Here is a 14,376-nt window from a genome sequence, read left to right as displayed (position 1 = left end):
CTTCTTTGTAAAAGGTAAATAGAGAGAAACCCTTAATATCTATTTAAACGTATTAAAAATGTATGCAATTTAGTTAACACTCTGCCGCATGTTGTGTAGTTACAGCTACAGAATAATTAGTTGAAATGAGAAAAAAAAAAAAGTAAACTGTTGTGGATAACAGACGTTAGGTGATGCCTAGGGTCCCAGCTACGAAGGAGCAAGCTGAACAGAAAAGCAGGAAAGAGCGGCCTGCCTCCCCCGGGGCATGATCTTTCCTTGGCAGGCAGAGCTGACTGGGTAGCAGCTTTACGAATGCCCGCCTCTCACGGAAGCGTTTTCTCCTACTGTTCTTTGTTTTTCAAAGTTAAAACTGCATTTGCGCTGCTGAGCTGAGAGCAGCGACGTTCTGTCCTGTAACATCCGCCCTCCCTTCACTTCCTATTACCTCTCTCACGGTGTACCTTGTATGGTATGTTTTTAACATACCCGTTTCAGAAAGTCACTTAAAATCTTTCAATTAAAAAAAAAAAAGGATGAACCCTTAGAAAACCTGAGGCAACGGTAAGTAACAAGGGGGTGAGCGGGAAGGACGCCAGAAATCACTTAGGGGACTGCGGCGCGCGCACAAGCTCTGGGCCGGATTCTGGTTTTGCGCACGTGCAGCTATTGCTGGCCTGGGGGGAACCCTGCACCTTGCCGGTCTCTTCCCAGTCCTAGTACCTGGCGCACTCTACCCAAGCCCTGCCTCCCCACTCTCGTCAACCTAGCGGTGGAAATGAAGCAGTTCGTCCCGTGACAGCTGCTCCGCTTCCATTCCAACCACCTCCCACCTTCTGCCAATTGGTGGAAAAATCAGAGAATTCCCTCGGAGAGCGAGGGAGAGGTCGGGCATTGGATTCAGCGTGCGGAAGCCTACGTTTAGCTTCAGAGCTAGGGGTGATTTCCCCCACCCCTCCAAGGTAAGGACTTGGTGCACCAAGGAGCTTGTGCTGAACGGTCCCGTCAGCGCTGCTCTGGGCCGGGGAGGTGGGAAAAGAAAGGCACCCAACGAGGGGGAAAGTTTCAGACGCTAGTGAGTCAAGTCAGGACTTGAAAGCCGCGGTCGTGAGAGACAGCGACCGGAGGAGGTCGGCAAGCTGCACGGAGGCGAACAGACGGACTCTGTTCTTGCCGCGGAGGGAAGAAAGGTTAGCGTTTCAAGTTTCCTTCCCGAAAGTTTGCTAAGGTGTGGTTGGGAAGAAGGGCCATAGCGGCCCGGGCTAAGCGGAGTCGTGGCGTCTTATGGCTCTTGCTGCCCTTGTCGCTGGCGTCGGGTGAGAAGTCTTGAAGGGAGGGTTGAACAGGTGAAAGGAGGAAGGTCCTGCTGCCCTGGATCTGATTCTTGTTTGTTTCTTTCTGTGTGCAGCTGGCGGCAGAGGACGCTGGCCTGGGCAGGAGTAAGCTGCACGGGGTTTCAGGGCAATGGATGAGCCGGGCTGGGCTTCTCAAGCAGCTTCACTGTCCATACGGTAAGAAACTCCCCCCCCCCCCCCCCCGGCATCTGCGCAGTGGGGGAGACCCATGGTCCCGGCGCTTTTCCAGTGAACTGCTCCCGCCATTAGCGAGAAACACATCAAAGAGACCGGGTCTGGGTAGCTAGGGGCATGAAGTGACGTTTGGGAAAAACAGATGTTTTCCAAGTGAGGTACTTTATTTAGTTGAAACGAAGCTCTGTCGAACTCTGAATTCTAGGGTTGGATCCCGGGAAGATCAACACCTCGTGATTCTTGGGCATAGATTCGCTTATGGCAAAATAATACCTGTAAATGATTATGTTTCCTGACTACATTCCTGGTCAGGGATATGCTATCTGGATGCTTTAAAAAAAACAACAAAAAACCAGTACAGAGAACAGACTTGCTAATATCAAGAACACAGGTTTTCCCTGAAAACACCAAAGGTGAAGTAAAAGTAGTGTTTCCCTTAGGTTGGTTTAATGCAATGTATTTTGACGAAATTGTAGTGACGCTATTTTTTTTTGTATGCTACTCCCCCGGAGGAAAAAAAACTGAAAACGTGAGGTTTCCAGATATAAAACTGTCCTGAGTGTTGTGCAAGTCTTAGTACTACTGATAACATACCATTTCTCACGCCCCATGTATTTTGGGAGCCGTCCTCTTAGTCATATTAAAATCAAAATGACTAGCTGGGAGAAAATGGGCCGTAATTCCTGGTACATCATGCATGTTGGACTATTGGCTAATTTTTTTATTTTTTTTTTAGCAGGGTCTAAGTGTTGATATCATACAAAGTGTTAGTGTAAGAAAATTACTTTAAGAACAAATAATATGCTTCAAGGACACGTCTATGTAAACAGAATTGAGAACAGATGGTAGATCATAAGATTTTTAAAAGCTTGAAGGAAAGATCATTGAAATATATTTAGAGAGATCTGTTGTGACTTCTTGATCAAAGAACTTAGAAATGTTTGATTTTTAATATTGCCTTTCAAATCACATTGTGTACGAACTGTTTTGTATAGAATATGCATGCTATCTGCTCAAATAGATACATTTATACTGTAGAAAAGTGTAATTTTGGAGCTACTGTGCAATAATAGTTAATGGCTTTTATTTTTACATAATGTATTTTGCAAGTACTGTGATAGTAACTTGCAGTATGGTAGAATGGTATTTCCTGACTGCAAGTCAAAACCTGTTGGCCCTTCAGATTGTCTTTGTGAATGCTAAGAATCCTTGGGCCTTATTCAAAAATGACTTTTCCCATTTTGAGTCTGTGGACAAAATCTTTATTGAATTAGGCGTATTGACTTAAAAGTGAAAACTTTTTATATACAAGTATAATCAACCAGTTTTCTAATACCATGTACAGCAATCCAAGAATAGCTGTGATTGCTTCCTTTGGATGAATAAGGAATTTCCTTTTGTTATGCAATATAAACAATTTAAATTCCACAAGTAATAATTTTTGTTTTGCTCTAGAAGTTCACAGCAAATAATTGGCCAAATGTTAGTAACTGATAAAAGGGTGAACTTCATGGATAGATAGTCATCTTCCACCAAACCAAACTGTGAAATTAGTAATGCTATATATTGACATGTGCACATAGATGTACAAAGTAATTCACCTGGTTTTAATGTTAGTGCGCCAAAGAGCTTAAAATATTATTGTGATTTAAGTGGTTTGCTCGTCCAAATAGTAGTGATAGCATATTTAAACCATAAACCCCCAGGTTTACAGTTCTGTGCTCTGAAACCACTGCTGGAAGATAACTGTACAATAAATATGTGTACATCACAACACTCAAGTTGTCTGGTTTGACAGTACATACCTCTGAATAGTGTTGTCAGGAGAATCTGAGTGTTTTCTTCATTGCATATATTGTGAAACTATACATTCTGAAGGGCATTATTGGACTTAAAAAAAACAGGTTGATATTTGAATCAGCAACTCCCCTTCTCTCCTCATTCTTCCGCACCCTTAATCACACATTTAAGAAAATGCCATACTGGGTCAGACCAAGGGTCCATCAAGCCCAGCATCCTGTTTCCAACAGTGGCCAATCCAGGCCATAAGAACCTGGCAAGTACCCAAAAACTAAGTCTATTCCATGTAACCATTGCTAATGGCAGTGGCTATTCTCTAAGTGAACTTAATAGCAGGTAATGGACTTCTCCTCCAAGAACTTATCCAATCCTTTTTTAAACACAGCAATACTAACTGCACGAACCACATTCTCTGGCAACAAATTCCAGAGTTTAATTGTGCGTTGAGTAAAAAAGAACTTTCTCCGATTAGTTTTAAATGTGCCCCATGCTAACTTCATGGAGTGCCCCCTAGTCCTTCTATTATCCGAAAGAGTAAATAACCGATTCACATCTACCCGTTCTAGACCTCTCATGATTTTAAACACCTCTATTATATCCCCCCTCAGTCGTCTCTTCTCCAAGCTGAAAAGTCCTAACCTCTTTAGTCTTTCCTCATAGGGGAGTTGTTCCATTCCCCTTATCATTTTGGTAGCCCTTCTCTGTACCTTCTCCATCGCAATTATATCTTTTTATACCTTTTTATACCTTTTTATACCTATAAGTAAAACACTTAAGGCAAATATGAGGTTTGAGAGCAGTCTGTAAAGTAATACTGATTGTAGCTGGCTCACTTTTGCATAGTCTGTATGTATAATATACTGTGGGGTAGATTTTCAAAGGGGTACGCGCATAAGATACGAGCGTACCCCCCGAAAACCTACCCCAAACCCCCCCCCTGCGCCCGCCGAACATATTTTGCATAGGCTTGGCGGCGAGTGTAAGTCCCAGTGCTTGCAAAAAGGGGCGGTCGGGGGCATGTCCAGGGGCATGTGGGCGGTCCGGGGGCATGTGGGCGGTCCGGGGGCGTGGCCGTGTGCCCTGGCCTGTGTCGGGGCCTGCCGCGCCGGCGTGCGTAAGTTACTACTGCCTCGGAGGGAATGGGCAGCGCGTGCAGGGCTCGGCGCGCGCAAGTTGCACAAATGTGCACCCCTTTGCGCGCGCCGACCCCGGATTTTATAAGATACGCGTGGCTACGCGGGTATCTTATAAAATCCAGCGTACTTTTGTTCGCGAACAAGTATGTTTTTAAAATCTACCTCTGTATGTAGTCTGCAATATGAGGTCAATATTTAAAAGAAAACGCTAAGTTAGCCAGGTAAAACTTACCTTCTCTGTTTGCTGGTTAAGTAGTGCAGCACTGATCCACCCACAACTTATTTGGCTATCTACTTAGCCAGATAAATAGCTTATCCAACTAACGGGTCGATACTCTAAGGCCACGGTAGAAACAGTGCGGCAGTGTCAGGCGCACCCTCGTTCCCCGCACGCACAGTTCTCTTCACCTACCGCTCTATACTCTCTTCTAATTGCATGCAAATGCATGCCGCGGCTGCGAAGCCTTAGGCAAGCGTTAGGCCCGCGCAACCCATTTTACTGTATAGAGCGCCTATACAGTATCCTGGGTTCGCAGGCCTAACGCTTCACGGCCGCGCTGGTATCTGTCATTTCAAATGTCATTTCAAATGACATTTGAAATGACAGGTACCAGGAAGTGGACAGTTATGTTCCCCGATGCTCGGCAAACTATCCCCCAGCCCCCGCTCACCTGCCCTGGCCCCGTCCGGTCTCCGGTGCAGCCCCAGTCCTGGCTTACCTGCCCTGGCCCCGTCCGGTCTCCGGTGCAGCCCCAGTCCTGTCCCCTCCTCCCGAAGCAAAAAAAAAAAAAAACCGAAAAAGTAGCAAGGCTCGGGCCTGCTACGGTAGTCCCTTCTCCCTTCTCCTCTCCTCCCGATTTCGGCGCTCAAGGCAGCCGGGTGGGCGTGCATTCATCCAGGCAGAGGGAGCCGGCAGCGAAAGCGGCCTCCGGCTCCCTCTGCCTGGATGAATGCACGGCCCCCGCCGGCAGCGAATGAATGCCCATGCGATTTCGGCGCCTTGAGCAATGTTTTTACACTTTTTTTACACCATTTTTTACACTTTATTCCCGTTTTAATTTTCGAACACCACACTAACACCAAGTAGAGGGTAGCGGTAAACTAACAGGTTAAGGACGCGGCAAAATAGCGGGTTACAAAGGAGATAATCTGAGCGAGCGTCACAGTATCGGAGGGGAATAGCTAATTCCTTCATTATACAGCTAATTCGTTCATTTACATATCATATACATGCTGCGTGCGGAAAGGGTTATGCGTCTGTTTTAAGAAGCGCTAAGGACGCGTGAAACTGGAGACTGTATCGCTGAATCGCCTTACGCGTCCGAATTGTGCGCTCCCAGCACGTTACAGACGGGAAATCTTCAACCGCACGTTACAGTATCGACCTGTAAGTGGCAGCTGCTGAATGTAGCTGGATATTCAGTGGCTTCCACTTAGCCAGATAAGTCACTACTTATCTGACTAAGTAGCTTTAAATATCAGGCTCAGTGTCAGTAATCATACCATTTTTCTCATAGGTGATTTTGTAGTGTGTTTATATGTGTGTGTAAATTAATTTTTATACTTGTAATTTTATATTGTAAACCACCTTGGGTTAGCTGTAGACAAGTTGATTAAAAAGTCTTTGTAAAAAAAAAAAAAAAATCTATATCTATATATGCAATGGCTTGCAAAAGTATTTGACCCCCTAAAAAGTCTGCAGATTTGTATGGATTACAAATGACACACAGATTGTTCCAGACAGTATGCTTGTTGTAAACCAGCATGCTCTTAAAGAAAAATTTCAAAGTCACAATTCATTATTGTTTTTACAAACATAAAAACATGCTTTGGCAACTTAATCATAGGTCAAAAAGCCTTCATATCCTCCTTAAATTTTAGGGGTAGATTTTAAAAGGTGCACGCGCATGTTATAAAATCGGGGGTCGGCGCGCGCAAGGGGGTGTACAATTGTGCACTGAGCTGCACTGCTTTCCCCCGTTCCCTTCCTCTCTAGCCTGACCTTCCCCCCCCCCCCCCCCCCCGACCTTTCTCTTACCTTTTGCGCCTGCCGGCATGTGATCCTCTGACCCAGCAGCAAATGGCCACTATCTCGGAGGTCTCTGGACCACCCTGTTTTGCAAGCCCCGGGACTTACATGCGTCACGGGGCTTTACGCGCATTGCCGGGCCTTTTTAAAATAGGCCCGGTGCACGTAACACCCCCTACGCACATAGGGCTTTTAAAATCCGGCCCTTATTGTATCAAAAATATATACTTTTCTTTTCACTTTTCTTGATTATTTTTAAAAAGTACTTATCTTCATGCAGTATGCTTTTGAATTAAAGTTCAACATATTTTCTTAACTGCCAGGTTTTCATAACTGCTGACATTAAGAAACAGAGTGAGCGGGCAGTTCCAAGATCAAGATGTGTTGAATTTTTGAATATTGTTCTGTCTTGAAGCTTTTATGACAGCGAGGCGCTGGCCTACGGTGGTTATGAAAACCTGGCAGTAAAGAATTTTTGATACAATAAAATTTTGGGAGAAAAAATCAGAACACCCTGAGAATTCTAGCTTGTGTTATGTAACTGTCTTCCCATTCTGGTTTTGTTTTTAGTGTACCATTTTACCAAATTCTTACTTTTAATATTTTAGGATTCAGTTATGTAATACTTTATATGTAATCTACAATATGTTGACCAATTTGAAATCTAAAACTACATAATGCTTAAATATATGAGAGTGGATAATGGCATAAATGTTAATGGCTGAGCTACCTTAGTAAAATTAGCAACAAGAAAATATTTACAAGAACAATACATGGAGGGGTCATAGATTTAGAGAAAAAACAATTAATATAGGCCACTGAGAAGTGTTACAAACATTTTTTAAAAGGAAGAAATATAGAAAAAGCCTTAATTGACAGCAATGAAAATAGTCTGGCTGATCATACTGGGAATAAATCTGAAAATATGCATAAAGTTGTGTGCCTTAGTCTTGCAGGCTAGGTGTGAAGAATATGCTGTCATATATATAAAAAAAAATAAATCAAAAATCACTTTTCGAGCTAGCAATGGAGTGTCCCAGTAACTTATGGGTTAATATGGGCAGCTTCCTGTAAATTTAATACTCACAAACAGCCAAGTACCAACAAAGTCATTCACACCACTGGTTGTATAAAACAGGGCTGCAGCTGTATTTATGACTAAATTATTAGAATAGATTAGATTAGTTACTTGTGCGAGCATAAACTACAGTCATTCTGTCTAGCAGAATTCCTATTGCTCTTTTTCTGTTGGACTTATTGGCTTGATCTCTGTCCTACCCTAGCTCTCACTTGGATCTTGGCCAGAAAACAAATCGCTTACTTGCAAATCCTGTAGGTTGGAGGTCATTAGAAGAATTTACACCCTTTCCAGATTTGGGAGGGCCTATGTGGAGCCACATTACCCCCAGCGCCATCCTTGGTTCCCTTCAAAGACATGGTTTAATGGAACAAAGTCAGCATGACTTTACTCAAGGCAAGTCTTGCCTCACAAATCTGCTTCACTTTTTTGAAGGAGTTAATAAACATGTGGATAAAGGTGAACCGGTAGATGTAGTGTACTTGGATTTTCAGAAGGCGTTTGACAAAGTTCCTCATGAAAGGCTTCTAGGAAAAATAAAAAGTCATGGGATAGGTGGCGATGTCCTTTCGTGGATTACAAACTGGCTAAAAGACAGGAAACAGAGAGTAGGATTAAATTGACAATTTTCTCAGTGGAAGGGAGTGGATAGTGGAGTGCCTCAGGGATCTGTATTGGGACACTTACTTTTCAATATATTTATAAATGATCTGGAAAGAAATACGACAAGTGAGTTAATCAAATTTGCAGATGATGTAAAACTGTTCAGAGTAGTTAAATCACAAGCAGATTGTGATAAATTGCAGGAAGACCTTGTGAGGCTGGAAAATTGGTCATCTAAATGGCAGATGAAATTTAATGTGGATAAGTGCAAGGTGATGCATATAGGGAAAAATAACCCATGCCATAGTTACACAATGTTAGGTTCCATATTAGGTGCTACTACCCAAGACAGAGATCTAGGCGTCATAGTGGATAACACATTGAAATCGTCGGTTCAGTGTGCTGCGGCAGTCAAAAAAGCAAACGGAATGTTGGGAATTATTAGAAAGGGAATGGTGAATAAAACGGAAAATGACATAATGCCTCTGTATCGCTCCATGGTGAGACCGCACCTTGAATACTGTGTACAATTCTGGTCGCCGCATCTCAAAAAAGATATAATTGCGATGGAGAAGGTACAGAGAAGGGCTTCCAAAATGATAAAGGGAATGGAACAGCTCCCCAATGAGGAAAGACTAAAGAGGTTAGGACTTTTCAGCTTGGAGAAGAGACGGCTGAGGGGGGATATGATAGAGGTGTTTTAAAATCATGAGAGGTCTAGAATGGGTAGATGTGAATCGGTTATTTACTCTTTCAGATAATAGACTAGGGGGCACTCCATGAAGTTAGCATGTGGCACATTTAAAACTAATTAGAGAAAGTTCTTTTTCACTCAACCCACAATTAAACTCTGGAATTTGTTGCCAGAAGATGTGGTTAGTGCAGTTAGTATAGCTGTGTTTAAAAAAGGATTGGATAAGTTCTTGGAGGAGAAGTCAATTACCTGCTACTAATTAAGTTGACTTAGATAATAACCACGGCTATTACTAGCAACGGTAACATGGAATAGACTTAGTTTTTGGGTACTTGCCAGGTTCTTATGGCCTGGATTGGCCACTGTTGGAAAAAGGATGCTGGGCTTGATGGACCCTTGGTCTGACCCAGTATGGCATGTTTTTATGTTCTTACTTTCTATGGTCTGAGGTCAAGGGTATTCTACTGTGAGTGAGTGCACATGGGCATTTTATCCCAGCTGGTTATCCCTTCTATCGGTTCCATCATCAACCTGGAGGTGCCCCTACCCTGCCATCTATTCTAGTTCATGATTCTCTAACTACCTCGCCTTCCTTCTGCTGTGACATTTCAAAATATTTTGCATGTATCCCTTAATCTTAAATAAACGTCCATGGGTGCAATTGTCAATTGTTTTATCCTGCAACTGGCTGGGAGCTTCTCCACTTCCCAACATGCTTCCAGTTTTGCATTTCAAGATGGCTTTTTCCCCTTGCCCCCTCTGCCCTAAGAAAGGTGGCAGAGCTGGGACTGGCACTGTCAAGCTGTTCCCTCCCCATAGTTCTGTTCAGGATACAGTTTTTATTAGTGTCCACAAATGTCGTGGTTTTACTGTTGAATCCACACTATATACATGTATTTATTTATTTTTCATTTATTTTTCTATAACGACATTCGTTTTGACATATCACATCTGTTTACATATAACAAGATGTCTAAGGCCAGCCTTATACCGACATGATACAGTGTAACATGTTAATTGAATTACCAGCTAAGTACATATAACTGTTATACAGGATAGTAATACGATATAATTTGCATACCAGCATAACTTTATACAGAATATGTTATTTTCAGAGTTGAATTAACTATGTACAGGGGCAGAGAGGGAACTGCCGGGGCAAGGGGTGGGGGCAGGTGGGGTAAAGGGGGGCAGGTGGGTGGGGTGGTAGGGATGGTTATTGGTGGGAGGGGGGGGGCAGTGTACAATATTTTTAAAAAGTGGATCGGCAATAATATGATTTTAAGAGCCAAGCTGACAATCTTGATTGGCCAATCCATCCTTTTTTGAGTGTATTATATCATCTCCCAGCATAAAAGGTAGCAAAACAAAAACAAATCAAAACACACACTTGAAATCTTGTGTTCCAACAACATAGTTTTATTATTTCAATAATGTTTGTGAAGTGAGGTAATGATCTGATTGCTATTGTGCTGGTAGTTTTAAAGTAGACCTTCAAAAACTGCAGTTCAATATAGCTGATCAATGCTGTAGTGACCCTCTATGGGTCTATATTGCTACAGTTTTAAAACTTCATAACCAGGGAGTCGAGACCTGCGCTTGGCATGGCCAACCCCTCCTCCCTTCAAGTAATACAAGACACATGTTGGCGTTTAAAAAAAAAAGGCCGCAGTATATTTCAGCAGCCCGAGCCTGCACAATAAACATGTGGCTGACAACATGTCAGCCCAATTGCCCCTTCCCCACCCCCATTCGCTCATATTCGTGTTATTCACCCCCACGTCCCAGTGCTAAGCCAATTCGCCCCCCCCCCCCCTTACTTACCCCACCTCGTCCCAGCGATGGTAAGCTGAGGTCAATGAGCTTTAGCCCCTAGCTCTTTTGACCTTATCGTGCAGCAGCCCCCCCCCCGACTGCACGAGACTCGCTCCCCCTCCCCCCCCAAGCAATTATCGAACAATTTATATACAGATTAAACCTGTGCTCTGGTTTTCCGTCTCCACTGCGACAACATTGAGATCACATTGCAATAAAACATACATTTCCAAAACAAGTGGGAGGGAGGGATGACTGAAAATCCGCCCCGCTCAGCTCGCGCGCCCTTCCTGCAGCTAGCAACCGCCCGAACTGATCCTGCCTCAGAAAACTGCCGAGAACCAATGGGAGCGCCGCAATTTTGAATCACTGGTGACCTCCCATTGGCTCCAGCATCCACGCGATTCTCGTTCCCTTCCCGCCGGACCCGTCCTGCGCGCGCCTCTCCCCTGGTTAGGGCTAGCGGTGCGGGACAAGCCCGCTCCATTGCTCACTATTTAGTAGAATAAACAGCTTTTGTAAGGGTCCGAGACATCACAAACTGAACCACGGTGATGAGAGAGTGCGGTGTGTCTCTCTTTCTTTTTTTTGTTACATTTACAGTATAAGGTAGGGCATTGTCTTATTCAAAGTAGTACTTGTGGCCCAGTTTGGTAAGGTTATTTTTTTTTTTTTTTGCCATAGAGACAGAACAGGAAGAAAGACTTAATAAATGATACCCTTTGTGTGAGAAGGCTGGACCTGGGGTTAATGAAGTGGCTAGAGAACCAGGAAATCAAGCTCAAATTCTGCTTCTCCCCATTGCATACTACTGGTTACCTTGGGCAAGTCATTTTATTTCTGGTTGCCTCTGGTACTCACTTGGATTGTAAATGTTGGACCCACTGGGATCCCTATAAAGACATGGCCTTGTAGAAGGGTCATGCATTTAGAGGAGGAGAGAGGAATGCACCATGTCTGTTAAAGCACACCCATGTGAGGCTGCTGCCAAGAGCTGACTCTCCTGGTTTAAAAGCAGGTGCTATCTAGTAGTCTGGGTGGATTTTGAGTTTGCTTTTGGAAAGGAAAGAACTTTTCTGTTTATAGATTGTTAATTTGTAAAGTAAAGCCCCAAATCTTAGGGTGGGAGGCTTTTTAAAATCTTAAATTCATTCCCAATGAGTAATAGATTTACTCCTAAGTGATTTTTAAATATCTTTTTATGAGAAACTGATTTCATTTTGGGATTAAGTTTCCAGCTACCCTTCCATCCCAATTGGAGTAAGTGGAGCTATTTGTTTAGCCATGATTTCCCTAATTCAGTGATTCCTCTTCCTCCTGTCAGACCAATAACTTGTGGGATTCTCCCTCCCGCCAGCAGAGGGGGGCAGAATGCGAAAGCTTCCTCTCTGACACCACTACCATAAAGGCTGGCCCAGCAGAGGGGAAGTCTGTAGTCTCTGCCTCCAGCAGATGGGACAGAGCACAGACATCACTGGTCCAGCAGTGTAAGAAAGGCCCTAGGGCGTAACGGCCTTCCCTAAGGTCACTTTCCCTAGAGTCTGGGCCAGGGTGGGGACCCCGCGGATGACAACCTCCGTAGGTCTGATCTTCCCTCCTCAGGGCAAACAATTGTTTTGGTCTCCTGGCTTTCCGACGAAGTTGCCTACTTGTGAGTAAAAAAATAAAAAAGCAGAGAAGCAGCCTGGCGCAAGCCATCGCTGCCTGCCCCAAGTATGGACAAGGGGAGGATGTGTGCCAGGTATAGAGCCCAGTGGGTCCCTAGCATCGCTGACTCTTTCTGCCGCAACTGTGATGATGAAAAGCAGACCCTGGTGGAGGAAGGGGGCGAGGCTAGGCCAGCTGAACAGTGCCCGCCAGGAAGTGCATCCTTTCCTCCACCTCTGGCACAAGTTTCAGGGTGGTCAAGGCATTCCTCTGCAGCTTTGGAAAATGGGGCAGCCCCAGGCAAGCAGCATCAGTGACTAGAACTGATTTTTTTTTTTTTTCCCTCTGACTTTATCTTGGCTGTGCACCAATCCTATATCCAGATGAAAGATAAGCAGAATAAGGCTGCTTCTTTAGGGGAAAAGCTCAAGCCACTTTCAGTCTGGGAAGATTGTAGTTCCAAGATGGAACCCCAGGGGGATTTCAAGGAGGAGGAGGAGGGCTGTTCCCAGAAAGAGACTGTAGGTGAGGAAGAACCGGAGGCTAGGGACTCAGCGGTGCATTTTGTTTAGGGCAGATGAGCTGGGAACCCTAATCACAAAAGTCTCGCAGATCCTAAGTCTGAAAGAGGAAATGCCCAAAGTTAGAATGAAGGGAAATCCCATTCGGACAGGGATTAGGAAACCTTGCAAAGGCTTTCTTATCCATTCAGCAACCCCAGTATATGCTGTCAGCGATCCCGAAGCTAGGCTTAGAAGCTATAGAACTATGCAGATGCTTTATTTAATAGAACAGCAGGATAAGGATAAGCTTCTAGATCTGCTTAGAACAGATGTGGTGATCTCAGCAATAGAAATGAAAACGACTATACCAGTAGAAATTGTAGCAGTCCTGAAAGACCCTCAGGATAGGAGAATGCAAACGTTACTAAAAGGTTTTGAGCTTTCATCCTGTGTCTTCCAGGCACTATTTGTGGATGTTATGTAGCCAAGGCCCGTTTAATTTGGTCTTAACAAGAGATCCAAGGTCCTGAAGATGCAGGATCCTCGGAGGATAGGGCGGGGCCAGCCCTAATGGAATCTGCGGCAGCTTTTTCAGCAGATACTATGTATGACCTTATTAGAGTTTCAGTGAAGTTAGAAACAGAGGTCATGGCTAGGCGGCTTTTATGGCTAAACAATTGGGCGGCAGATTCAGCGTCCAAGACCAGGTTAGGAAAGCTCCCTTTAAAGGGAGGCTTCTGTTTGGAGAAGAGCTAGAAAAGATGGTCATCGACTAGGGAGGATTGAGGCCCCAAAGGTTACCAGAAGAAAAGCCCAGAGGCTTTGCATGGGGAGGCAACTGGAGACAGTGGCACAGGGAGTGCAGACAGAGGGGCGGTAGAGGCCAGATCTCTCGCCCAGGCAAATCTCAGCCCTTCGGGGGAATAGAAGATTTCCAAAGGAAGGGAACCCCTGAGCCGCAGAATGACTGGAAGCAGGCCTGCTCCATGATTCCCCAGGTAGGGGACAGGTTACAGATCTTTTCAGGCGTGCACCAAAATAACAAAGGACCTGAACATAAATAAAGGATATCGCCCAGAATTGAGATTCCCCTTAGATTTCTTCATTCCCTCGCCATACAAGTTAAGCAGGGAGACGCGGTCATGCAGACGTTAGACAGGTTAGTTCAGCTGCAAGCCATTATCCCAGTACCGCCTGGTCAGGAAGGCACAGTGGTATACTCTAGGGATGTGCATTCGTTTGCGACGAAATAGGAAATAGACGATATTTCCTATTTTGTCGTGTTTTGGGGGGGCGACGAAACAATAAGAAAACCCACGAAATTTCGTGTGGTTTTCTTATCATTTTTTGGGGGGAGAGAAAGGGCACATTAAAAAAAAACAAAACCCCCAAACCCAACCTTTCAAATTTAATTAATTGTGACCCTCCCAAAAAAAAAACAAAAACAAAAAAAAAAAAACTTGCCGTAATTCCCTGGTGGTCCAGCAGGGTCCCGGGAGCGATCTCCCCCTCTCGGGCCATCGGCTGCCACTAATCAAAATGGCGCCGATGGCCCTTTGCCCT

At 44.4% G+C, this 14,376-nt stretch overlaps 1 protein-coding gene across 6 annotated transcripts in view; it reads left to right on the top strand.

The window, feature by feature from the left end:
* The first annotated feature begins 524 nt into the window (after window positions 1–524).
* Window positions 525–14,376, top strand: part of COBLL1 (cordon-bleu WH2 repeat protein like 1) — a 393,951-nt gene continuing 380,099 nt past the window's right edge. For 3 of the 6 annotated variants that reach the window (XM_029605633.1, XM_029605638.1, XM_029605628.1), the window contains exons 1-2: window positions 813–941; window positions 1,388–1,490. In XM_029605633.1, coding sequence (XP_029461493.1) covers window positions 1,444–1,490 — 47 coding nt within the window. In that variant the 5' untranslated portion in view covers window positions 813–941; window positions 1,388–1,443. The other 3 variants (XM_029605630.1, XM_029605629.1, XM_029605635.1) reach the window with 3 other exon arrangements.

Source organism: Rhinatrema bivittatum, chromosome 6 (assembly GCF_901001135.1).
Source record: "Rhinatrema bivittatum chromosome 6, aRhiBiv1.1, whole genome shotgun sequence".
In the NCBI taxonomy this organism is placed as follows: Eukaryota; Metazoa; Chordata; class Amphibia; order Gymnophiona; family Rhinatrematidae; genus Rhinatrema; species Rhinatrema bivittatum.
Note: the sequence above shows the minus strand (reverse complement) of the source record. Positions and strands in the feature narration are given on the sequence as shown.